Source organism: Peromyscus leucopus, chromosome 3 (genome assembly GCF_004664715.2).
Source record: "Peromyscus leucopus breed LL Stock chromosome 3, UCI_PerLeu_2.1, whole genome shotgun sequence".
NCBI lineage: Eukaryota > Metazoa > Chordata > Mammalia > Rodentia > Cricetidae > Peromyscus > Peromyscus leucopus.
The window spans coordinates 155,411,294-155,437,831 of NC_051065.1; the positions used below are offsets into that span (position 1 = coordinate 155,411,294).

The 26,538-nt window shown below is 39.6% G+C and overlaps 1 protein-coding gene across 6 annotated transcripts in view; it reads right to left on the reverse strand.

Annotated features, from left to right (window-relative positions):
- Positions 1–26,538, reverse strand: part of Pparg (peroxisome proliferator activated receptor gamma) — a 132,110-nt gene that overhangs the window by 35,711 nt on the left and 69,861 nt on the right. For 5 of the 6 annotated variants that reach the window (XM_028863982.2, XM_028863984.2, XM_028863983.2 and 2 more), the window contains 3 exons: positions 16,104–16,331; positions 14,213–14,382; positions 2,101–2,239 (listed from right to left, as the gene is read on the reverse strand). In XM_028863982.2, the coding sequence (XP_028719815.1) occupies positions 2,101–2,239; positions 14,213–14,382; positions 16,104–16,329 (535 nt within the window). In that variant the 5' untranslated portion in view covers positions 16,330–16,331. Of the gene's footprint in view, positions 1–2,100; positions 2,240–14,212; positions 14,383–16,103; positions 16,332–26,538 lie in introns of those variants that run through there. The other variant, XM_028863985.2, reaches the window with a different exon arrangement.

Genomic DNA, 26,538 nt, shown 5'->3' on the forward strand with positions numbered 1-26,538 from the left:
TTGAACTCAGAGATCTGTCTGCCCCTGCTTCCTGAGTGCAAAATAACTGTTAAATAAAGTCAAAAAATGACTTCATTATTAAGTGCATGGTAGCTTTCTTTGATTTTTCTGAGTGGAGAAAACTATACTAGCTGTATTACATAAGTTCAATTTTTGGGAAGAAGGGTATTAGGAATGGATTTTGGGGTCTTGTGCATGCTAAGCTTGGCACTGAGCTACAATCTCTGCATATAGTTTAAGTACTATTTACCTGTAAATGCTAAACAATTGGAGATAAATTTCATGTGAGGTGTACTTGCTTGTAAACCATAGGAAATATATTTTACATCAATGTTGTAGTGCCTGTAAGTACTAAGAACTATATTTCATATGAATGTGAGAAATGACAATTTTTTAAAATAGACAGAACCCAAATAGCATTAAAAGCAGTACTGGCATGCTTTCCAAGCCTATCTTGATGATAATGACCTCAAAGACAATGATTTCTTCATAAAGATGAAATAAATTTGCTGCAACTTGATTGCATCAACTAAAATAAAGCTCTTGGCTTAAAAACTTGCTCTTATGTTTTATGAGGTTTGAAATAAAAAGGAAATTGATGGAATTAAACCAGCAAATTATTTTGCAATCAATGACTGCAGTTGTACACTGCTACAAAGCAGATGTGGTCAAATGTTGAGGAAAGTTGGACCAAATTCCCTTCCTGTTCAGTGCTGTTGATAGCTCTATTCATAATGTACTCTTGCTTTTAAAGGAACTGGCCCATAATGACAACTACAGCTTTTACTGCTTTCAAAGGGTAGAGTATCAACCAGTTGATCATTAACAAGCATCTTGATGGTTCCTACTATAAGAAACAAACATCTTCATGATGGGACACAAATTTACTCTTTACAGGTCTATTAGAGTTCACAGAGATGAACACTAAGTTCAAAGATCATCTTCTTACCAGATCAGTTTTCGAGAGATGAAAGTAAGAGAGAATAAAGGTGGGAGCTGGGGTGTAGCTCAGTAGTAAAGTGCATACTTAGTACACACAGGGCCCTGCTTCTGATCTCCTGCAGGAGAGAAAGAAAAGAGGAGAAAGGAAGGAAGGAAGGAGGAAAGCAGGGAGGGAGGAAGGGAGGGAAAATTGGATATCAAATGAAATAAAACTCAGACTTATCATTAACTTTAGTATATATTAGTTCTTGAACCCATAGGATTTTTTTAAAAGAATTGACTAATAAGACTTGACAAACATAACACTATTAAGTTACAGCTAAAATTAGTTTTGTGGGCCAGTCAACCAATCAGAACCAAATGGTAATGAAGAATTTGTTTTTAATAGGCGTAGATCTTCTATGATTAATATAAATGAGTGCTACAGCTCATGAACACGTGGGTCTTCTCTACTATTTCTCTGAAGCCAACAAAGTTTTTTTTTTCAATGCTAGGCATGGAACCCCAGGATCTCATATGTACTATACAAACACTCCTTACCCCTGTGAGTTTGAATAGGGATTTTAAAAGTATGAAGTTTTATCTTCTTGTATTTATGTAGCATTGAAATTTTGTGGAAATTAAAAAAAATTGTGAGTTTTTTCCACAAGTCTGTGTATTCTCTGAAAGTCAAGGATAGTGCTGTACTCATATTTTATGGTAAAGAACAAGAAAATACATGAGCCCAAATTCTGATATGCTACTTAATTCTGATACTCTCAGAGACACTCAGCATTTTTTTAAAGCAGGCAGAAGTGACCCATGCATATTAATATAATTTAGCTTTTAAACTGTTTTTAAAAAGATTTTAGAGCAACATAAAAATCGTGATTGTCATTCAATTTGTGTTAAAACATTACAGTTTTCCATAGTCCCTTCCCTCAAGTTTTAAGTCTTTTCTCCAGTTAGTGCAGGTGTCCAGGCAAACAGGAGGATTCTATTTAAAAGCTGGAAGTCGTTGGCCTACACGAAGAAGCTCTTGTCAGGATCATTTTGAACCCTGCTGTTTCAACGAAGAATTGTACCCATCTCCATTAGTTGTCCTAGTGCCTCCTGACCTGGCCCTGGCCTTGGCCGTGAGAATGACAAAGTGTATCTAGGTCCTCAGTGTCCACTTACCATTGTGAGACATCCCCACAGCAAGGCACTTCTGGAAACGACAGTACTGACATTTGTTTCTACTTTTTTTGTGGATCCGACAGTTAAGGTCACATCTATCATAAATAAGCTTCAATCGAATGGTTCTTCGGAAAAATCCCTGCAAGGGGATATGGAAAAGAAACAATTTTTAAGTCTGTGTGACACATGGAGTAGCAACCTATGAATAAAGACACACTCACTGACCTAGATATCAGAAAAAGTGGATTTGGATAGGAAGATAGCTCAATCAGAAAAGTGCTTGTCTTGCAAGACTGAGGGCCTTAGTTCAATCCCCAGGAAGCTCTGTGAAGATTCTGGGCATTGTGTGGCATGTGCTTCCAGGACTGGAAGGCAGAGACCAGAAGAACCCTGGGGCCCATTAACCAGCCAGTTTAGTCTAACTGGTGAGCTCTAGGACAGTGGGAGACCCTGTCTTAAATGTGGTTGACAGTATTCATAAGGATGATACCTGAGGCTGTCCTCCATCTTTCACACACATACGCACCTGTACCTTATAAATATGTACACCTGTACACATACATGGACTTATGCATATACTTATAAAACAAAAGGTGGGTTTATGACACAGTTCTACCATGGGGGCCTTGCACAAGTGGCTCTCTGTGGCTTACTGGTCCTTGCTGTAAACCAAGGAACAGGGGGATCCTCTGGGGTCCTTTTTTACCTCTCAGACACTGAGTAAATCCCAGTGATGTCATGCAGTGTACCTTGGCTCTACATTTGGTTTTCAGCATGTACTGAGAAGTGCTCTGGATTTAATGTAATGTAAATAAAACACCATGTAATCAGTCCAGTCTCTCAGCAAATCATTCCAGCAGCGTGCCCCAACCTTCATAATTGTGCTAAGCAGCTTGGCAAAGTTATAGTCATTTCCTTCTAAAGTATGATCAGGGCCAATAAAAATCCACATGTGGATAACTTTTTGGAATTCTCCATGTTGCAATTTCCTGCAGAATTTGTTTTATTTATTTATGTAGTTGAAAGAATCCCCCACTATTGTAGCTTGCAAGCAGAAAGAGATAGCAGGAAATAATACGAGAAGCAATTGGGAAATCCTCAGAAAATCTGCCACTTCAAAATGCAAATACATCCTTCTGGGGCTAGCAGAGGGCTCATCTGAATTTACTACATATTTTGGATAGAACTTCAGAAAATTTAATTGGAGATGTCTTCTAGCTCCAGTGTGTGTGTGTGTGTGTGTGTGTGTGTGTGTGTGTGTGTGTGTGTGTGTCCATCTCCATAGTTTTCTTTCATTTCTTTTCACTGTGGCACATGTGCATTCTCATACTCAAACATCATACACAGACAACAATATAAATAAAAACAAAATTTAATTAAAAAACAAAACCCACTGAACTAATATTGGCTCTGCTTTGGCATGAATTTTAACTTTGTCCAGAATCCACCTCCCTAGAGCTTTTGTGCATGTTATGAGTGAGCTACTTCCCTGACTTTAGCAGGACTTCTTGAACACTAAACAAATAGGCATGTTCAACTGCTTGCTTGACATCCTTACTGGAAAGTTCAAGAGTCCTTCAACTCAGTGTCCACAAAGTCCTGTACCTCCCTATAAGCTCCTTCACTGTGGCCTTTTCCAATTCAGCTGAGGCAGCTCCCCATGTTCTGTTTTTCAAGCTGAAATTTATACAGTCATCCTGACTTTTTTTTTCCTCTCGAAGTTACTCGATCTTTTTCTTTTCCTCAAGTAGCTAGCTCTTTCTCTAAATACAGGCTTAATATTCCATTATCTGAAATATTTGGGAGCATAAGTACTTTGGATTTAAGATTAAAAGTAATTATCTAGAAGAGTTGCATACACAAAGTAAGTTATCTTAGTCTTAGGGGAACATATGGGCCTGAGTCTGTAAACGTTAAATCTGTGTTCCTCCTCACCTCATCTCCTGTGCTGGGACTCCAACTCAGGGTCCTGTGCATGCTAGGAAAGTACTCTACCATTGATCTACATCCCACCCCTTTCTGAGAAAGGGTTTCACTAGATAGCCCAGGCTGTCTTCAAACTTAGGATATTCTTGCCTTAGCCTCCCAAGTGCTGTGGTTGCAAGGCAGATGCCACCATGATCAGCTCATATACATTTTATATACAGAGTCTGAGGGTGGTGATAGGGATCAGCCCAAGGCATTACACATGTTAGGCAAGCTATCTCTGAGCTACCGAGCCTTTGTATTTTACTATGTAGCCCAGGGTGACTTTGAACTTGGGTTTTTCTAACTTTGCCCTTCCAAGTGCTGGGAATTTGGATGTGTACCTCCATGAGTAGCTGAAAAATACTTTTATATAGTATTTTTAGTGAACTCATGTTTTGACTGTAACCTGTTCAATGAGGTCAGCCATGGAATTTTCCACATGACATTATATTGGCACTCAAGTATTTTGGGGCCTTGTGGATTTTGTATACTAGGATTGGGAATACTCAATCTGTATACATATGTCTACTTCCTTCATTATAAATTTTGGTAACATCTTACCTTCTCAACCCACCTCATCTCTAAGTTGATGCTGCTGTCCTGTCCCTGTATGTGCTCCACTTCTGGAACTTGGTCTCCTTACTCTTTATTTCGTCTTGTTTTCTAATAGTACTTGTGGCTTTCTAACATATCACAGAAATCACCTACCTAAGGGATTAAGTGCTCAGCACGCATGTCTGAGTGCTTCTTCTCTGCCTCTTCCTCACTCCCCACTGGAAACTGTGAGTTCATAGGGGTAGAGTTGTCTCTTTACCACTGGACACAGGCAGAGCCTATGGCATACTTCATTAAAATCTCACATGTGGTTTTATCTCCTGACCATTCTCTGAGTTTGCTACAGTTTACTAATCTACTCACATGGTGATAGTTGCTTGAGTTACTGATGTTTGCTATTATGAGTGCATTTCTACAAGCATTACTGTAAAGTTTTATTTACTTATTGAGGTAAGGCTGGCCTCAAACTTGCAGCAATCCTCCTACCTCAGCCATCTGAGTGCTAGAATTACAGGCATGTGTCATCATGCTCAGCTCATGTACACAATTTATTTACATATATGCAAGGGTTATCTTTAGCCAGAGTTTCTATATTATATGATATGCAAATGATATATTTATAAGATAATGCAAGATTATTTTCCAAAATGGCCATATTTTTTTTAGCCCTCTACACTGTTATAAAAATTTGAATGCTCCATTACTGCTTGGTGTAGTCAGACCTCCTTATGTTTGCTGTGCTCCTCAGCCTTCCCTTGCACCTGTGACTATAGGTCCATGACAGCATGCCCAATTGTCAGATTTCATTGAGAATCTATTATGTATAAAATATAAGTGTGATCTCAACATATATTTCCCTGGCTTTTTATTTCCAAGTTCGTAATGGGCTATCTTGTCTAAAATTGAACATCAGGCATTCTTTACATGATCTAGATGCTTATTTGATGTCTGTCAGATGTGTTGGTAAGTGTCTTCTCCCCTCTGGCTTTATGCTGAAATAGACTTTGTTCAGTGATTTGTAAGAACCTGTAAACATTTCATTTAATTTCTGTTCTTGAGAGATGACAGGCACATCCCTAATACTTTGAATCCTGTTGTGTTTTTGTATCCGTTGTTGCTGTGGGAAGTATTTTGGTGGAGATCTTTCTGTCTCACTGGCTGCTTTTATATATTCTCTCCCTCCCTAGCACTCTATAGGCTTACTACAGTGTGTGTCGGTATAGATTTTCATTTTCTTATTTTCTTGGTTGTGTTTTCTGAATCTGGGTTTCCCTTGTTCATCCGTTTTGGGATTCCAATTAGACAAATGTTATTCCTTGTGCTAGCTTTTGTGTTTCTGAAATTCTCTTTTGTGTTTTCCATGTTCTTGTCCCTATTTATTTACTAATATTGATTACATATGTAAAAATCAGAACATCAATCAAACAAGACCACATAAAAACCCAATTATACCAATGGAAGTAAAAACAAATATTTCTCACCAAAGTTTACTAGTGAGGACTTTTCTGAATTCTCTCTCACACTGTTTAGTGCAAGCATACCTTCTTAACTCTCAACAACACTATCAACCAGCTCTGAGGACTAAATGAGCCTTTAAAATCTAGCCAACCCCAACATGAACACTGTTATCCTTATTCTTGGTGATGTGGATGTTATCTTTCCCTCTGTGTCAGAATGACATTTGAGCTTTCCATTAGCTTTTTCATTGTGATATTTATGTATTTAACTTTTAGAAGTTTCACTTAATCTGTTTTTTTTTTTTTTTTTTTTTTTTTTTTAAGCCTGGGCATTCTTGAGGGGTCTGTTTGGCTGGTTCCTTGCTTTGATCCTATCCCCCTTTGAAAACAAGTCTTTTTTTTTATATTTATTTTATTTTACAATACTATTCAGTTCTACACAACAGCCACAGATTCCCTTGTTCACCCCTTCCTGCCCCCCTCCCCTTCCCCCCAGCCCACCCTCTATTCCCACCACCTCCAGATCAAGGCCACCCCTGAGGACTGAGATCGACCTGATAGACTCAGTCCAGGCAGGTCCAGTCCCCTCCTCCCAGATTGAGCCAAGCGTCCCTGCATAAGTCCCAGGATTCAAACAGCTAACTCATGCAGTGAGCCCAGGACCTGGTACCACTGCCTAGATGCCTCCCAAACAGATCAAGCCAATCAACTGTCTCACCTATTCAGAGGGCCTGATCCAGTTGGGGGCCCCTCAGCCTTTGGTTCATAGTTCATGTGTTTCCATTCATTTGGCTATTTGTCCCTGTGCTTTATCCAACCTTGGTTTCAACAATTCTCGCTCATATAAACCCTCCTCTTTCTCGCTAATTAGACTCCCAGCGCTCCACCAAAGGGGCCTAGCTGTGGATGTCTGCATCCAGATTCCTCAGTCCTTGGATGGGGTTTCTGGCACAACTATTAGGGTGTTTGGCCACACAGGGATCACCCAATGACGGAGAAATGGATGAGATCTACATGAACAGCCTGGACATGAGTGGGAGCAAAGAAGGGCGAGGGTCGAGGGAAAGAGAGCGGGAGATTCTAGCTGGATCAAGAACAGAGAGGGAGAACAAGGAATAGGAGACCATGGTAAATGAAGACCACATGAGAAAAGGAAGAAACAAAGTGCTAGAGAGGCCCACAGAAATCCACAAAAGATACCCCCACAAAAGACTGCTGGCAATGGCCGAGAGACAGCCGGGACTGACCTACTCTGGTGATGGGATGAAAACAAGTCTTACAGATCTGCTCTACACCTGCTTTTGGGAGATGGGTAGACAGTGTCAATACTAGTTTGTCTGTGTCTTTTTTTTTTTTTTTTTGATAGATGTCACTCAAAATGATTGCTTTCGTATGTGGCTTCTGATGTTTTATTTTGAAATTATCTTTTGACCATAAACTGTAAAAATCCTATAAAGTCTAAATTGGAAATTCTTTCCTTCAAAGGGAAATTGAAGATGCTTCTTCTGGAAGTCCAGGCACCACTGACATATGACATTCTAATATCTTTGAGAATCCTGGCTCCATACAAATGCCCAAACTCAGCTCCTCTCACTCGATGGCTCTGAGCACGGCAGTACAGCACTTCCCCAGCTCTGTGAGCAGCTCCCCTGGAAAGCCCTGCTGAGAACTCTGTTGTTGGCTTGATTTGTCTTTGATGTTGTTTTGGAATTTATGTTACTCCTTGTGATATCAGCAGTATCCCCAAGAGTTTTTCCCATGAAGAACCTGATGTAATAGAAACCTGTTACCTCTCAAAGGGCTCCAATACTATGGCTGTGCCAATGCTGATGATTAGCAGCAAGTTAATGTGCAAAGCCACTCTCCTTGATCCATACTGATGAGGAGTTTTGATTACCATAATGATAAAAAAATTTAGCTTGATTCATATGATATGTATCAAAAGTGAATCATTTTGGGAAGATTTGGATTCCTTCATTGCTAAGAAATAATCATCCTGGATATCATCTATGCATTTTATACAGATACAAAAAAATTTTTTTGAGACAAGATCTCACTGTATAGTCCTGGCTGTCCTGGAACTCACTATGTAGACCAGACTGGCCTTGAACTCACAGAGATGTGCCTGCCTCTGCCTCCTGAGTGCTGGCACTAGTGATATATGCTGCTGTGCTCAACTCTGTATACAAATTCTTAATCTGAATATATACAGAATATATATCTAAGAACTTGATTTTACTGTTATTCTCCTCTAAATTAATGATAAGCAATTGTCTTCATGTCCTTTATTTTTCAAGAAACAAGAGGAAGCTATAAGAATATCACTGAGTGTTTTTCTGTGAATTTATTTGCTGACTTGAAGAATGAAGCTGGCTTGCCCAATGTTTCTTCATATCACTAATAAGGAAACACTCCAAGAGTACTCTTTAGTAGTTTAGGGTCTATAAAACAATGTGTATTTTCAGTTGACATTTTTATTTTTCTTCATCTTTTCACAGTTAACCCTTTGGATTACCATGCAGTGAAAATGTAATGAAGTTTGTAGGTTACTGTTTCAGAAGCTGCTCTTGTGTATACATCGATTCTAAAGTCTTCCAATTTGTCTGTGAGAAAATGACTCTGGATTTTGTTTATGTCTTGTTTTTAAATATTTTCCCAGTTTCTCTTTAATTATTTTATTTAACTATTATTATTATCATGGGGGAAGGGTACCTATGTGCCATGATATGTGTGTGTGTAGGTCACATAATTACTCTGTGGAACTGATCTCTTTCTACCTTTAAGTTAGGTTCTGTGTATTTAATTCAGGTAGGCAATCAGGTTTGTTCAGCAAGTACCTTTACCTGCTGAGCCATGTTAATGGCTCAATTATTTTATTCATTTTTTTTTCCCTATTTTTAGTTTATGTGTATGGGTGTTTTGCCGGCACTTAGGTCCTTACACCCCATGCATGCAGTTCCCACAGAGGCCAGAAGAGGGTGTAGGATCTCTGGGACTGGAGTTCTAGATTGCTGTGTGGGTGCTAGGAATTGAACCTGAGTCCTTAGGAAGAACAGTCTGTGCTTTTAACTCCAGCTCCACAGTTCTATTTTTAACAAAACTTCATATACAACAAGCTTAGCATGGTATTGATTTTACCATGAGATTAAAAGTTCTGTGCTGGGATTGCATGCAGCCTTCTCATGAAGTACAGTCAATAGGAGCTGAGTTATTGAGCTACCCTTGGCAGGCAGGAATGTATTCATTTACACAAGACAGGGCCCAACATGGAAGTAAGGTTCCTTGTGCTGTAGTGCAGATATATTTACTCAGAGCTTTAGGTAAGTGTTGGTTCTAAATGATCTTTCAGAAGAGATTACAAAGTATGATTGCTCTGGTTTGAGTATGTCTCCCAAAGTTCAAGTGTTAAGTTTTAATCTTTATGTGAAGTGGAAGAGGGTGGAACTTAATCTGACTGTTGGAAGCTGGAGGTGGGGCCTTGGGAGAGTGATTAAGATTAGATAAGGCCTTTAGGGTGGAGTCTGTGAATGAATACTGGTTACTTTATAAGAGGAAGAGAGACTAAAACACACACACACACACACACACACACACACACACACACACACCCCACCACACTCACCACTTCCTGTCTCTCACCTGTGTAAAGTCCTACACTACTTTAGAATTCTAAATTAAGAAAGCAATCACCATTTGTGGACTTGCAATGTGAGGCCAGAACCACAAGCCAGAATAAATCTCTTTTTTATAAGTATGAAGCCTCAGGTATTTTCATTTTACTAATGAAAAGGGCGTAAAACAATAAGGACATTCAAGAAAACAAAACCAAAACCGTGTATTTGCAAGCAGCAAATGATAGCTTTTTTTGAGCTCTAAGCCACGTATAAACTCTCAGAAGGAAGATGCTTTATTTCATCTAAGTCTGCAATAGTAACACGCCAAGATCCTGTCCCTTTGTCACTTTACCAACGCCAATCATTTGCTCCTTTCTGTTTGAAGTTTGACAGGGATCACAGACACGAGCTATACACTGGCATCTTAATCTTCTCACACGAGAAAATGCCACAACAGTTACCTTAGGCAATATTCCTTTTGATCCATAGTGAGTCCATAAGCTTTATGGTCAACTGAATTTTAATTATGGGAGCACCCATACACTATGGAAATTGAAAATATTAAACTTCCCAGGTGCATTTTAAGCTATGTACAGGTGAGAAAAAAATATTTTCTAATTTTATTCTCCTTAGTTCTCAGGGGGTACTAGTGATAAGCTGAGCAGACATCTTTGTTATTAACCGTCACTGGTCAAATGTATTGGAAAGGAGGCAGTAGTTTGGAGCTTAAGTTGTGTTTTTTCAGACCCCATGCCCTGTAATAAATGGGGGTCAAACTTTTGAGTCTCAGGACTTTTTTACTATTAAATTATTGGGATGACTTTAAAGAGCTTTTATTTAGGTAGGCTTCATTTACAGATATTTGTTAGACAAGAAATTAAAACTTAGAAGAGTTGATTTTTGAGACAGGACCTGTGTTTCCCAAACTGGTCTCAAACTTCTGGTCTCAAATGATTCTCCTTCTTCAGCCACTGGGGCTATGTGTACATATTACAGTAATGTGGTGGTTTTAATAAGAATGGCCCCAGAGGCTCATATGTTTAGATGCTTAGTCACCAGGGAGTGGAACTGTTGGGTAGGATTAGAAGGATTAGGAGTAGCCTTGTTGGGGGAAGTGTGTTATTGGTGGTGGGCTTTGAGGTTTCAAAAGCCTATGCCAGATCCAGTCTCTCTCTCTCTGCCTATGGATTAGGATGTAGCTCTCAGCTACTGCTCCAGCATCTGCCTGCACGCAGCCATGTTCCTTGCCATGATAATGGACTACACCTCTGAAACTGTAAGCAAGCCCTCACTTAAATGCTTTCTTTTATAAGAGTTGCCATGGCCATGGTGGCTCTTCTCAGCAATAGAACAGTGACTAATACAAGTACCAGCATCCAACAGAGAAATCACATGTGAGGGCATATGAGCAAATGTTCCACCAGCTACCATCACCCCAAACCATGCAGTTTCTAAAACACTTCAATCATACTTGCGAGAGAATGAGAGTGGAAAGGTGAATAAACAGTGTTAACACTGTGGAATAATTTCAAACCCATGGCTGCCTTGAAAGAGTCTCATAGACTTCTGAGGCTCTGTGTTAACTTTGAGAACTGCGACATGAAGAAGCCAATCACATCATTAGCATCTTTACATTTCTGTTATTAATTTAAGTGCGTACACACACCAGTGGGCCCTGTTACACCATCATTATACATATGCATCATTATGCTTTTTCCCCATTAATGTTTTTTCATCTTTAAAATATACAGGTCTTCTGCTGGGGGTGGTGTCACAGGCCTGCAATCCCCAGCAAGGTGGGCAGAGGCATGAATATTATGAGTCTGAAGCCTGTTTCAAAAAATAAAATAAGAGTTCAAGGCCAGCCTGATCTACAGGGTGAGATCCAGGACAGGCACCAAAACTACATGGAGAAACACTGTCTTGAAAAACAAAAAATAAAATAATATATGTATATGTCTATTTTCCTTTCCTAGGAAAGCACAACTTTTTCATTTTTGGCTAGGAATTCCATCTTCTACATTTTGGGAGACTTTCAAATTATTACAGTTAAATGTAATTCTCCTGGTTTTCTTGTACTGTTTTTTGCTTGGTTGGTTTTGTCTATGGCAGGTAAGGACTTACATGCATTTTGTCGGGTTTATTGTTTGCTCTGCATCTCTGCCTTCCACCCTGTTTTTCTTGTCTGCTTGTTTTGTTTGACATTGCGGGGGATGGAACTCAGCCTTGTACCTGCTAGGCAGGAGCCCTGTCGCTAAGCTACACCTCCAGTCCCCTTTCTACGCTTTCCTGATCACAAGGTGTGGTGATATTGTGTTCCCCAATATATTGTGCACACTAATAAATTTATCTGGGGTCAGAGAATAGAACAGCCACTAGATAAAGAGGCCAGAAAATGGTGGCACACACACCTTTAATCCTAGCATTCCAAAGGCAAAGATCTGTCTGGATCTCTGTGAGTTCAAAACCACACTGGAAACAGCCAGGCATGGTGACACAGGCTTTTAATCTCAGGAAGTGATGGCAGGAAGCAGAAAGGTATATAAGGTGTGAGGACCAGGAATTAGAAGCCTGGTTACGCTTTTAGGCTTTTAGTAGCAGTTCACCTGAGATTCATTTGGATGAGGACTCAGAGGCTTCCAGTCTGAGGAAACAGGATCAGCTAAGGAATTGGCAAGATGAGGTGTCTGTGGCTTGTTCTGTTTCTCTGATCTTCCAGCATTCACCCCAATACCTGGCTTCAGGTTTGATTTTATTAATAAGATCTTTTAAGATTCCTACTACAACAAGGTGATTTGGATATTCTTCCTCTTTCTTTTTTGCCTGCTTTGTCTTCTGAGTTTTAGTGCCTTCAGAGCATAACTTTTATGACTATCACCAAATACTGAAATGGTTTCTGACTTTCAATTCTCAGCTGTTCTCTTCAATGTTAACTCCTATGAATGTGTGACTAGAATAGGGTGGAATTACTTGCTTGCAGGCTCTAATTTTCTAGACACTTTGCCATCATATAGGAAATAAATTACTATGAAGTCCGAGCAATCAGACAGTTCACACTCATTAATGTATATGACCAGCATGACCCAAACTGAACAGTTTCTTCAGATAAATATGGCTCAGAATTTAGTAACACCCCTCCCCCAAATTGTGTGAATCTTACTCATTAACTACTTGCTCATTAAATACATACTCTTACTACTTACAGGGATCTTAGGTTGTGCATAATGATTTAATTTCATAGCTATTTTAATCAAAGAGTGATTTCATTGTTTGTGCTTTTTTGAAACAAGGTCGCTCGCTGTCCTTCTGCCTCCACCTCCTGTGAGTGGGGATCACAGGCATGTGCCATCATGCTAGGCTCATGAATGGGCTTTAATGTGTTAAATGAAAGCATCTTTTGCCAGGAGTGTTTCAAGGACTCATTCTGAAATTCAAACCTTAGAGATATGTAAGACCTTGGCTGCCAACCCAATCAAATCATTTTCTACCTGAGGTGACTGAGGGCTAAAGCATTTATGTGACTGGCAGTCTGTGACTGAGAAAGTGGCAGAAGTGAGTCTGGCTTGTATCTTTTTAACATGTTAGATTGCTTTTGGACTGAGAAAAAAACCTTAGAGATCACCTAATTGAAGTTCATTTTTTTTTTTTTTTTTTTTTTTTGGTTTTTCGAGACAGGGTTTCTCTGTGTAGCTTTGCGCCTTTCCTGGAGCTCACTTGGTAGCCCAGGCTGGCCTCGAACTCACAGAGATCCACCTGCCTCTGCCTCCCGAGTGCTGGGATTAAAGGCGTGCGCCACCACCGCCCGGCGAAGTTCATTGTTTTACAGATGAGAAAATGATTGCAGAATGTGGTTAAATAATACACACCCCCCCACACACACATTTGTATAATATCTGCCGGAGGTAAGAATTTAATAAAAACTAGTTTCCCTTTCTGACCTATCATAATCTAGAACCCGGAAGTCCTAACACACGCCTACCTGGTGTGCTTCATCTTCATTTCCCTGAAAAATCCCAAGTGAAGCAGTACTTCTTTCATTTATGTTTGATTTTGTTTGAGACAGGGCTGGCTTGAAACTCCCTATGGAATCAGGCTGGCCTTGAACTCACAGAGATGCTCCTGCCTCTGCTCCTGAGATGCTCTTACTTGTATAAGAGATTATATAGCATGATGAAAAACACACAAAGGAAATCAGGGAATTCAGGTCCTGGTGCTGACTCACCACTCACTGTCTTGCTGTGACATCTTGGACAAGTACTTTTAAAAAAAATTCTGTAAGATACACTTAGATGGGTGTCTTAAACAGTCATGTTGGAGAAGGAGAAGAGGGGCAGGGTAACCCTGCTTTTATCAGCTTTTCTTAGATTTTCAAATATTATATTACTTGAAGAATGAGTTCTGCCAAAAAAAAAAAACCCACAATTTTATCTTAATTTCTTAGAGTGAGTTTGCAACAGGAAATGGAATAAGTAAAATTTCAGAAAATTCTTGGATCATTTTTTAAAAATTGATTTTTACCTTGCATCCTTCACAAGCATGAACTCCATAGTGGAAGCCTGATGCTTTATCTCCACAGACTCGGCACTCAATGGCCATGAGGGAGTTGGAAGGCTCTTCATGAGGCCTGTTGTAGAGCTGGGTCTTTTCAGAATAATAAGGTGGGGATGCAGGTTCTACTTTGATCGCACCTGTGCATTGGAAAATTCAAGAAGATGGTTATCTCATGACAAACAATCCTAAAGAGGCACCGTGGCTTCCCATGGTGGCCTTCATATTTTCATGCCATAACTTTACTATCTCGGAGAAGAGGTTCTGGGGAGCATGAAAACACACTGGTACTTAGATAGGAAAAGGAAAACTTTATCACCTCAGGCAAGTCCCAACACCCCAGAGCCTCACCTGCACAAATAAAGTGGGAAGGGAATTAAGAGCACAGGTTTGAAGCAGTGCAGCTTCCTGGGCAAGAGGATGGGCTGCATCTGGCACTCATTCTGTTGTTATGGGTCTTTTTGAAATGTTGCTCTTTAGAAGTAGTTTTAAACCTTCCTTGAAAAAGAAACACAGAAGGAACCTGGCTGAGAAAATATCACAGTGAGCCCAGCCTGAGGTGCCAGGTTATCAACAGGGTTGAGTCAAGAGGTGGTTTGTAAAGTGATCTTTGATAGAGAGCAGGAGAAACCTGTGTGAAGCAAGTACTGCCTTTGCTGGTGGCTCAGGCCTATCGAATTTCCATATTAGGCTTTAACCCAGAACCACACAGATAAATACAACCACGTATACTATCTATCTAAAGAAAACAACTAGAAATTACAGGAAGTTCTTACTTATTATCAAGTAATGATTGCCAGTGACACAGGGGTGACTCTGGAAAACCAGCACATCAGCCCACAAGATAAAAATCAAGGAAACAGCATCAGAGAAATGATACTTTATCTTGAAAAGTTCAGTTCTGTCTTTTTTGTTGTTGTTGTTTGATGGTAATTTACTTAATGGCATGATGATCTGTCAATCAGTTACAGTGTTAAAATGTAAGTTTGTGCCCCAAACTAGGATTTGGGGTAAATTTCACAAACTATGGACTAGAAAAAAAATACAGCTGTAATAGTAACTTAGTGATGACTAGTCATAAAAGTTGATCTACAACTATGACTTATTAGCTAATTAGAAGCTGGAAGAATTCAAGGTTTACATGATGGACTCTTAGCCTAAGACACAACTGGCAATGTAATCATGTTAGAAATGCTCCTAAGTCCCTAGTCTATGGGTAGGCTTCTGGAATCCAGTGCCTGTGGTGTGACACCCTGCACAGCCTTTGGTGCAGTGGGAAGGGGCTGGGACCTGCCTAGGCTCAGTGTGCTGGGCTCTGCTTTGGGGGACCTCAATTTGGGGGAATGTGGGGATATGGGGTGGCTTGGAAGAGAGGGCTGGGGGGTGGGGGAGGGAGGAGGGGGATCTGTGGATAGCATGTGGAGTGAGTAGAAAATTTCTTAATAAAGAAAAAATAAAAAAAGAGGGGGTTCTATGCTGGGAGAAAACAGTTGGAAAATTAGAACAAAGTATGACAGATACGGAATGTCTGTGTGTGTTTGTTCACTTATGTGTAGGGGTATGTTTGCCACTAAGATAATAAACTATTCAAGATTTAAAAAAAAAAAGAAATGCTCCTAAGAAGGTATCAAGAAAGGAAAGAAAGGAGGAAGGGAGGAGAAGGAAAGGGGGGAAAAGGTTGGGAACAGAAATTCATGTGCTGTCTTCTTTTTGCCTATCACAGATACTTAGAAGTTCAAGGGCAATGGATTAATGAATAAAGATGCCTTCTCTTTGGAGTGCTAATCTCTTGAGCATTTGTTCTAGGGTTATTCAGAGATTTGTCTAATTCTAGTCTTAGTAGTTTGAAAAGTGGACATACTTTGGTATTCTTGGAGCTTCAGGTCATATTTGTAATCAGCAACCATTGGGTCAGCTCTTGTGAATGGAATGTCTTCATAGTGTGGAGCAGAAATGCTGGAGAAATCAACTGTGGTAAAGGGCTTGATGTCAAAGGAATGGGAGTGTTCATCCATCACAGAGAGGTCCACAGAGCTGATTCCAAAGTTGGTGGGCCAGAATGGCATCTCTGTGTCAACCATGGTCATTTCTGAAATGGAAAAAGAACAGGATGTGAGTCAAGTTCTGGAGGAGAGATCAGGCCTCTAAGGACATATAGAGAGGAAGCTGAGCTTAATAAAGCATTTCACTCAGACTACCCAGTGAAGGAGGAGTGCATTACTGCCTTCCTAGCACCATCCAGGTGGTTTTACAGCCTTTACAGCCTTTATTCGAGTATATTAGCAGATACCCTACAGTGTGTAGCTGCACGGAACAAATCCATCTACAACATGTCATCAGCTGGATCTGATAATGGTTATTTTTCTTACTTCAAATTGTTTCCACTTTTATTAAGATATAACTGATAAAATATTTAAATGATCACTATGGTGATACTTTGATATATGTATGCACTGTGAAATAATTACAGTCATCAATTTAATTAACATATTCATCATTTTATAGAATTATTTTTGTCTTTGTGTTGAGAAAACTTAAGATTTGCTTCCTTAGCAAATTTCAACTGTATGATACAGTATTCCTAACTGTAGTCATCTTGTTGTCCATCAGGTCTCCAGGGCCTAATGGAAACTGTGGCCAGTCTTTCCATTTCTCTTATGCCCGGTCCTTGGCAACCAGCAAGAGTGTATGGCATTTGCTTTCCTGCTACTGGTTTAGTTCTCTTAGCACAATGTTTCTTTGGGTCATCTATATTGCTACAAGGGACAGAATTTTCTCCTTTTTAAAGGCTATACAGTACTCCAGTATGTGTGTGTGTGTGTGTGTGTGTGTGTGTGTGTGTGTGCATGATGTGTGTGTGTATGTGTGCATGATATATATGTGTGTGTGCATGCATGTGCATGTGTGTACATTTTGCATATGTGTGTATATACATACCACAGAGTTTTTTTGTTCATTTTTATTTGTTCATGTGTCTTAGACTCTTATGCCAATTTCACCTCTTAACTATAGCAAATAGTGTCATAATGTATGTGGGAGCATAGAAATCTTGACATAGTGACTTTAGTCCCCTGGTCATATTGTCTAGCATTGGGACTGCTAAGGACATGGAAATTCTACTTTTGATTTTCTGAGGTTCTCCACTTGTGTTCTATAATGGCTCCACAGTATCCAGTATACATCACAAAAAAGGATTTTGTTACTCTATATCCTGTCTTCTCTTCATGTACCAGCCATTCTAACAAGTGTGGAACAGTATATTTTATTGTAGTTTTGATTTGCATTTTCCCCAGGAATTAGTGATGTTAAACACTTTTTCATACACCTATTGACCATTTGTATGTTTTCTTTTTTAGAAATAGCTATGAACCTTTGTGCTTTATCTTGGACTGAGATCTTTTTGGTGTTTTGTTACTGATTTTCATTTTCCTTGTGTTTGTGTTCATTTGTGTGTGCATGTGTGTGTGCATGCATATGTAAACCTGTGTGTGTGGAGGTGTCATCTTCAGGAACGCCTTTCACAACCTTTGAGATGGGGGTCTCTTGTGGCCTGAAGTTTACAGTTAGGCTAGAATGGCTGGTGGTAAATGCTGGAGATTTTTTTCTCCACCTTCCCAGTGCCAGGAATGTAAGTGTGTACTAGTATGCCTGGTATTTTTCTGTGGGTTCTGGGTAGTGAACTCAGTTTCTCATGCTTACAAGCACTTTACTGATTGAGCCATCCTTCTCCTAGCCCTGTGTATTTGAGATCTTCTCTCTCTTTCCTTTTCCTTTTTTCTTTTCTGCCTCTGCTTCCCAGGTGCTGGGATTAAAGGTGTATGCCACCATGCCTGGCTCTTTTATTTTTTTTAATTTATTTTTATTTTACGTGTATGAGTGTTTGCCTACATGTATGTATGTGTACCGTGTGCACGCCCAGTGCCTGAGGAGGCCAGAAGATTGTGTCAGATCTCCTGGAACTGGAGTTACTGGCAGTTTTGAACTGCCATTTAGGTGCTGGGAACTGAACCAGGGACCTCTGAAAGAGCAGCAAGTGTGCATTTTTCTAAGTATGATTTGCTACCGTAGTAAGTAAAACAAAGCTCTGACTCATTTGGGTCCCAAGTACTGAGTATGAACTGTGAGTCACTGGTTTGTACAGACTATAAGTCTTTACACATTTGTAAGTCTGACTTGGTTTACTTGAAATGAGCTCACCATTCAGAGTGGTGCCTCAAAAAGTAATCACTACTCTAAATGCCCCAGAGCTGTGTAAATTCAAGATTGTTAACCCTGGTGACAAAGAAATGAACTCATAAATTTGATCTTGGCTGTAATCATATTAGCAGCATTTGACAAAGGTTTTACTCACAGTAGATGCTCATTAAATATTTATCCATTAAACATTACATGACTTGATGGCTGGAGGAGGTAACTGTGAACTTTTAGCAGAGGGGCAGGGAAGGAGAGAAACAAACAGACCCCCTGAGTATCTCTCATGTACCAGACACATCTATCTTTTCTTCCATGTGTGCTGAACTGTCCTCACTTTATAGATCAATAAGACAGGATTTATCCTGTCAGGTTACATGACTTGCTCAAGGTCCATGGGCTAGGTAGGTGTGGGTGACGCAAACTCAAGGCTGACTCAGAAACTCTATCCTTTCAAATAATCTCTCATTGATAAAAATGTTCTAGAAGATGGACTCTTCTCATAAGGGTATTGGAGAATGGTTCTCTTGATTTTTCCCAGCATGCAGAGAACTAAAGCAATTTTTTCACAAAGGCCTCATGAAATGAAAGGGTTCAGTTATAGTCTTCATGAGAAACATAATGCCTTGTAGATACAAATAAGGAGATTGGCTCTGTGGATGTGCTTTGTGGCTGCAAGTGAGCTCATTAGGCACATTTGGGTTCCCATGCCAAATATCTGCATAATAAATACCCAAACAACCTTCAGTTATCTGTGTTACGGTCTAAACACTGCACACCAAAAAAGAGGAATGTGTATTGGTGATAACTTAGAGAACGTCCTGGTCTCAGTGACATATAGAAAGAAGTCTGTGCTCCTAATTAGCAGGAGCACTCATAAAATTATGTTGTTTGCTTCAAAATTCATCTACACGGACCCAACCCAAGTCACTGCATTTACTCTGCTGCCCTTCCTAGCATGTTTAATTTTCATTTCTCTATGTCCTTACCCTTTGCTATCAGTTATTTTCATTTCAAAAGATCTCCTTTCTTGTCCAGATTATAATACCCTTAAATTTGGATGTTTCTCATGACATCTATTGTGACTGATTAAGTGAGTTAAAGGTAGTGGGTGTGCCTCTGTACAGACACTGAGAAGTGAAAATAAGAAAGATACGTAGGTTACAGGGAAAATTGGTCATTCATCATCTTATTGGTTTACTTCTTTTTCCATTTGGGGATGGAACCCAGGGCTTTGCACATGCTAGGCAAATGTGATACCATTTTCTTAGTCCTCCATCTGAGCACTGGCTTTAAAAGAGTGCACTATCAGGTCAGGCTTTACAGATTTAAAAATACTTTTTAGATTTATATAAAATTAAGTAGAAGGAAAGCTCTTATATAGCATCTCACCTTCTGAGATACAGGTGTCCCCCTGCCATTGACCTTTGCTAGTGTGGCACACCTGTGACAACTAATAAGCCACTATGGATATGCTGTTATGAACTAAAGTCATATCTATATTAGGCACTGTGTGTAAATAAGTCTATGGACAGTAACAGCAGTGTAATGTGATGTGTCCATCATTACAGTATTGTACAGAACTATTTCTCTGCTCTAACCAACCCCTGCATTCCCGTATTCATTTTACCCTTTCTTTAAAGAATGCTGACTCACTGAGCTCTACTATTAAGCATATGTTGTCAGAGAAGCAGGGCAACCAGCAACTTGTATAAAAAATCACCATGGCATTAGAAGTCCTCCATGACACAGCCCTAACTTACTCTTTCAGTCTTATTATCCATTGGTTGTTTCAGACCTTATTTCCATGTTTGGCATGTTCTACTGCTAGATGTGCCATGCTGTCTACCTGCCATGCATTCTCTACTCTTGCCCTTCTTTGTAGATGCAGATTCCTGAGGTCACTGTAGCTTTTCCTATCCTTCATTTCGTGCTGTGGGATGGTCTGTATGTCAAATTACTCTGACTGGTCAATAAATAAAACACTGATTGGCCAGTGGCTAGGCAGGAAGTATAGGTGGGACTAACAGAGAGGAGAAAGGAAAGAACAGGAAGGCAGAAGGAGTCACTGCCAGCCGCTGCCAGGATAAGCAGCATGTGAAGACACTGGTAAGCCACGAGCCACGTGGCAAGGTATAGATTTATGGAAATGGATTAATTTAAGCTATAAGAACAGTTAGCAAGAAGCCTGCCATGGCCATACAGTTTGTATGCAATATAAGTCTCTGTGTTTACTTGGGTCTGAGCAGCTGGGGGACTGGCAGGTGACAAAGATTTGTCCTGACTGTGCGCAAGGCAGGAAAACTCTAGCTACACATTTCTGTGCACCACACTCCTCCTCGTCTTTCAAAGCTAAACACTATTTTCTCCATGAAGCCTTCATGACTCCTCCTCTTCTTTAATGCTGACATAATTTCTAATCTATTTAAGTATCTATACTATAGATATAAATGTTATAGACTCTATAGTACTTGTGTTTGCATGTTGTCTGGAATGAAGAGATACCTTATCATCCTGTTTCCCATTAGTCCTTCTGCATGGTTGTTGTGTTCTAAACACTTGCCAATTAAGTAATAATGTTATATGGGGAAGAGTGAAATGACTTCTCATTTCTCTGAGAAGGAAGAAGAAAATTAAGGTACTTCCTCAGTAGTTTAGTTTTGTCAAGATGTAAGCTTCCCTGGAAAGATTAAGCTTTGGCATGATAACTAAGACTCAGCATGAGCTCAGACCCTGCTCTGAACCTCATGTTTTAGTCTTTTCCCTTTGGGGACTATCAGGAAGATTAGAACTAAGATAATTTTTTTCTTCTTTTGTCATACTGGGCACTAAACCCAGACTTGCCCATATGATAGGTAAGTGCTTTACTACTGAGTTATACCTTAGCCCAAGTTTCCTTATTTTTCTAAGACAGAGGACAAAGAAGGAAGAAAAGAATTTGCCTCTTCATTTCTAAGAAGACATTGCTGAAATACATGCTCCCCACCCCCCGTCTCTGTATTCTGGGACACCTTGACCTCAATGGTATTACTCCATGGACATGGTTATTGGGAGGCACGGGGTCCAAACATGCTTTATTTTCCTTTTGACTTAGAGATGGTCCAGGAAAGCTGCTTCTTATTTTGTCTCTAGAAAACATAAGCTTCTGTTGCTGCCAAGCTGTAAGTCAAGTAGGTGTTTTTTGTTACCCCGTGCAATTACCCATGAAAGAGCAAATGGACAAAATATTTGCATGAACAACAGCCCTTCTTAGGAATAATTCAGTGTCTTAACTTCCAGCTGGGTGACATGAGTCCTGTTGCCTCAGGGCATATCCTTCAATTTCACAACTTTCAAGAAAGTCTTTAGACACACTTTGTGTGCAATGGCACAGCTCTATGCTGTTTCTCTTTGACCTTCAAACTTGGCTTTCAATTCTGTTATGGTTAATGAGCAGCCTTCTCACACTACTCCAAAGTGTAACGCATTTCAAACAAAAGTGCAATCGATTTCACGCAAGAGTAAAGTGACTTCTCTAACCGAATAGGCTCTATTTGGGAGTGTGGAAGTGGGTCAGAAAGATAACAGATTATGGAATCAAGCACCAGGACTATATGGTTTGTCTTTGGATTATGATGTTGTTCTCTAGGGAAAGAAAAACTTCTATTAGAAATCTGGAAAGGGCTAGGGTGTGATTTAGTGATGAGAGTTTGCTTAGCATCAGTGAAGTCCCAGGTTCAATCCCCAGTACAGAAAAAACAAGGTAAATGACAACATTAAATCTATTCCATGATTGTTTTAAAACCCAAGGTATAAAGTTCTATAGAGGTTGGGGTTGTAGCTCAGTGGTAGAATGCTTTCTCAGCATGTACAAGATCCTGGGTTCAATTCCTAGCACCCCAAAAGAGGAGGAAAAAAGGACACCTGAGCTAATACTGTACCCCCTCAGTATTTACAGTGGTTAATACAAATAGACCCCTCAGTCTTTAGTAAGGATTATACTAGGTACTGGACTGCAATGATCTCTTTTAATCCTTACAATATCTCTGTACAGAATATTCAGAATTTTTTCTTTATTTTTTTTCTGTTTTGACAGGGTCCTGGCTGTTCTGGAATTCACTTTGTAGACTAGACTGGCCTTGAACTCCTCCTGCTTCTGCCTCCTGAGAGTTGTGGTTATGGGCATATGCTACCATGTACTCAAAATTCTTAAAGAGGAGTAATCAAGTGCTGAAAATGTATCTTAGTGATAAACACTTGCCTAACATACATGCAGCTGAGTTCCAAGTCCAGCTCTGAAAGCTTCGAGGGAAATACGGCACAGATACAAAAGTAATTTGTAAACAATTATTAGGAAGAGCTGGGTGTTGAGCACAAACGTCAGAAGCTTTGTGGCCATATACTTAACCTCCTAAACTAAACCATTCTGCCTAGGAAACTATCTCTCTTCCTGATTTCCAGGTCTACACTAAACATCAACACATTTCAACAACTCCTGCTGGGCCAGGCATAACACAGGATGCTGGTGATGAATACTAAAGAGTAACTCAGAGAAACATATTCATATGAGTAATGAAGCAATGTGGTAACATCTCATAGATTCTCTAGAGCTTAACTTTGTTAGCGATGACTTTCAAGAGACATTCAACCATGGATTTTCAATGTCTTCTTGTTTTAGTTAATGTCATGGTACTCACAAGTATGGTTCCTACTTGTTTACCCAGCTAGCTCTTCCTTACTGATCTGTGTATATCACAGCATAGTACAAACTAACTTGGGAATTATATAGTTCCTTTACCATCTGTGAGCCAACATCCAGAGATAAAAATTGTCCTGAAACATTACAAGGGAAAAAGCCATTTTGAAATAATTGTTGTTCCCCATTTGACAGTAAAAGAACATAGGCATAATGATCTGCTTATGAAGACAGACAGTGAGAGACTGGGTGGGCAAGAACACATCTTTTCTGTCTCCTGGCCCAGCATCCTTTGAGCTTCATGGTGTTGTTACTATATTGATATAATATGTTGAAAAAGAAACTTTCATCCTAAGCCAATTTTCATAGATCGAGATGTATTTGGTCTTAATTAATATGTACAAGTTACATCAAATTTCAAAAGCCTCATGCAAGAAACCATTTACCAGATGACAGACTGTCACAGAATAAAATACAGAAGAACCATGCAACAGAATTGTTCCTGTTCTGGTTTGAATGTGAAATGTACTCCACAGGATCACATGTTGAAGCACTTAGTCCCCAGTCAGCATGCACAATTTGGGAATCTTTAAGAGGTAGGGCCTACCTGGAGCAAGTAGGCTTTTGAGGGTTGGGCCTTGAGAGTTTTAGCCTGGCCCCATTTCATCCTGCAGTCTTTTTCTGCTTCCTGTCCAGTAGAGGGATGAGGGCTTGAGGAGTCTGAGCTGCTTACTGCCATTTCTAGCCATAACGACACCTTCTCAAACCAGGATCCCCAGTAAATCCTTCTTCCTCCAGGTCATTGCTTGCTAGGCATTTGGTCACAGTGAAGAGAAAAGTATGCACTACACTAACAAAACTAATAACTTCCAAATGAATGGGAAAATTAAAGGAATGGTTCATCTAATAGATTAAGCATTGCAGTGGTCTGTTTTCACATAATAAAACAGATAACCCTATCTTATTTATTACTTTTGTAGGTTGTTGTTCTGAACATTAACAATAAAGAAGGAAGGAACATTGTTATGTCTGATGCCTGGATTCAAATTCTGCCTTGGAGGTCTTAGTTTTATGATCTCTACATAGCTAACTTTGCCATCTGTAAAATAATGCTACTTCGTTCCATTCTAAAGACTAATAAGATATATGTAAAACACCTAGCATAGGGACAGATACTCATTAAGTTCTAAATAAACAATAGTTTTAATTTTTTGTACATATTAGTAGCCAGAGTCCTACCGTCATATAAAAGGTGGGCTAAAAGCCTCCAACGCAGCCTCTGGGGGACAGGAAGAGGAAGAAACACCAGCAGAGTGCTATTGTTCAAATAGAACTATGGGTAAAACAGATGTCCTGTTTTAAAGACCTCTGGTAAAAGAGAGTACTTCGCTTCTCAAAATTACTCACTCCAGTGCTTAATTGCTCCTTTGTGTCAGGGAAAGTCTTTCTTATCTGGCATCTCCCCAACTGTATTATACATATGCTAATGATGTTCCTTTAAAAATCATTACACAGAAAAGTATCAGGTAGTCAAGTAAATTTAGGAAGTCTAGGTTAGACAAGGTTGAACATGTTGACTGCAAGACTTAAACTCACGATTTACACTCAGGGAAAGGACCATGCAGTAGGACAGTTTACTGTTTGGAGGACAATTGTTTATGAAACCACAGTCTACTGATGTTGGAGCTTTTAAATATTCCTTCCAAAGTTATTACAGTGTAATCATGGACAACTGACTTAACCCCAAATTACAGGAAACTACAGGGTGGAGGTGAGAGGAGAAAGAAGAGTAGTGGGGAAAGGCAGTGTGGTAGTAAAAGGGCTGAAAGCTTACACTCTACAGTTAGAGGTCAACAGTTGGTGAACACAGCATACAAAGTAGCAGCCAAGCATGTGATTCTCAAGACATGGAGGTGAATGCCAGAAGAGAGTTCTGGGGTTAAATATCAGTAACTTTGAAACAGAATTATGGTGACACTGGGGATTTCTATTTTTTTTTTTTTAAATTGAAGTCTTTATACCATCTGATTTCTTTTAAAAAAAAGGTGTATTCATTTGATTATATTAAAAATTAAGTCGGATATCCTTTATTTTTAACTCTACAACTGAACTATACCCCAATTTCTCCTCCTCCTCCTCCTCCTCCTCCTCCTCCTCCTCCTCCTCCTCCTCCTTCTTCTTCTTCTTCTTCTTCTTCTTCGCTTTTTTTTTTTTTGTTTTGTTTTGTTTTGAGACAGTGTTTCTCTGTGTAGCTTTGGTGCCTTTCCTGGAACCCACACTGTAGCCCTTCTGGCCTCAAACTCACAGAGATCCGCCTGGCTCTGCTTTCTGAGAACTGGGATTAAAGGCATGCGCCACCACTGCCCAGCTACCCCAACTTCTTAAATACCTTTTAACTGTAATAATTTCCCATGATTTCACCTAATAAGTGGGAGTAAATCTATTCTTTGTGTGTACTTTGTGTTGTTATAAAGAAATGCTTGGGTAATAATATGGAAAAGTAGAAAATATATACTGAAATAAAAGAAAAAAAAGATATTTGACCAAAAGATGGCTCTCCTTCTGAGTAACACACTTACAAAATAAAATTCTATTTATTTATTTTAAAAAATTGTGGGTATCTGTGTGTGTGCACCCATGCTCACAAGTACACATGTGTTCTAGGGCCTGATCATGTGTTGAAGCCAGAGGAAAATGTTGGGTTTCACCTTGAGGCCCATCACTCACCCTAGTTTTGAGACAGCTTCTCTCACTAGTCTGGAGCTCACCTATTAGGTTAGGGTCACTGGCCACTGAGCCACAGGGGTCTGTCTGCTCCGGCCCTCTCAGCACTAGGATTACAAATGTGTGCCTTTTAAAACTATGGGCCCTGGGATTGAGCTCAGGTTCTCGTGTCTTCTAGGTAAACACTTTTACCAACTGAGCCATTTCCTCAGCCCCCCATGTCAATTTTCTTCTTATCCTTGATTATTGTCATGGGTCTTTATTTATTACGACAGGAAAATGACTCTGAACTTCATTCATAGAAGCATATTTAAGAATGATAGCTAACAATTTTTTAATCACTTAAGCAGCAGGTATTATATCTTATGCCCATCTTGCATGTACTTTTGTGTATATTATACATAAAATATAATTTTTATATAAAATGGTTTAGGAAGACATATGTAATTAATACCACTTAAAAGTGTTAAAAATACTTAGAGTTGCCGGGTGGTGGTGGCACACATCTTTAATCCAGGTACTCAGGAGGCAGAACCAGGCGGATCTCTGTGAGTTCGAGGCCAGCCTGGTCTACAGAGTGAGATCCAGGACAGGCACCAAAACTACACAGAGAAACACTGTCTTGAAAAATACAAAACAAAAGAAAAATACTTAGAGTTAAATAAATTGCATAATGTTACACAGTTAATTGATATTACAGCAGGAA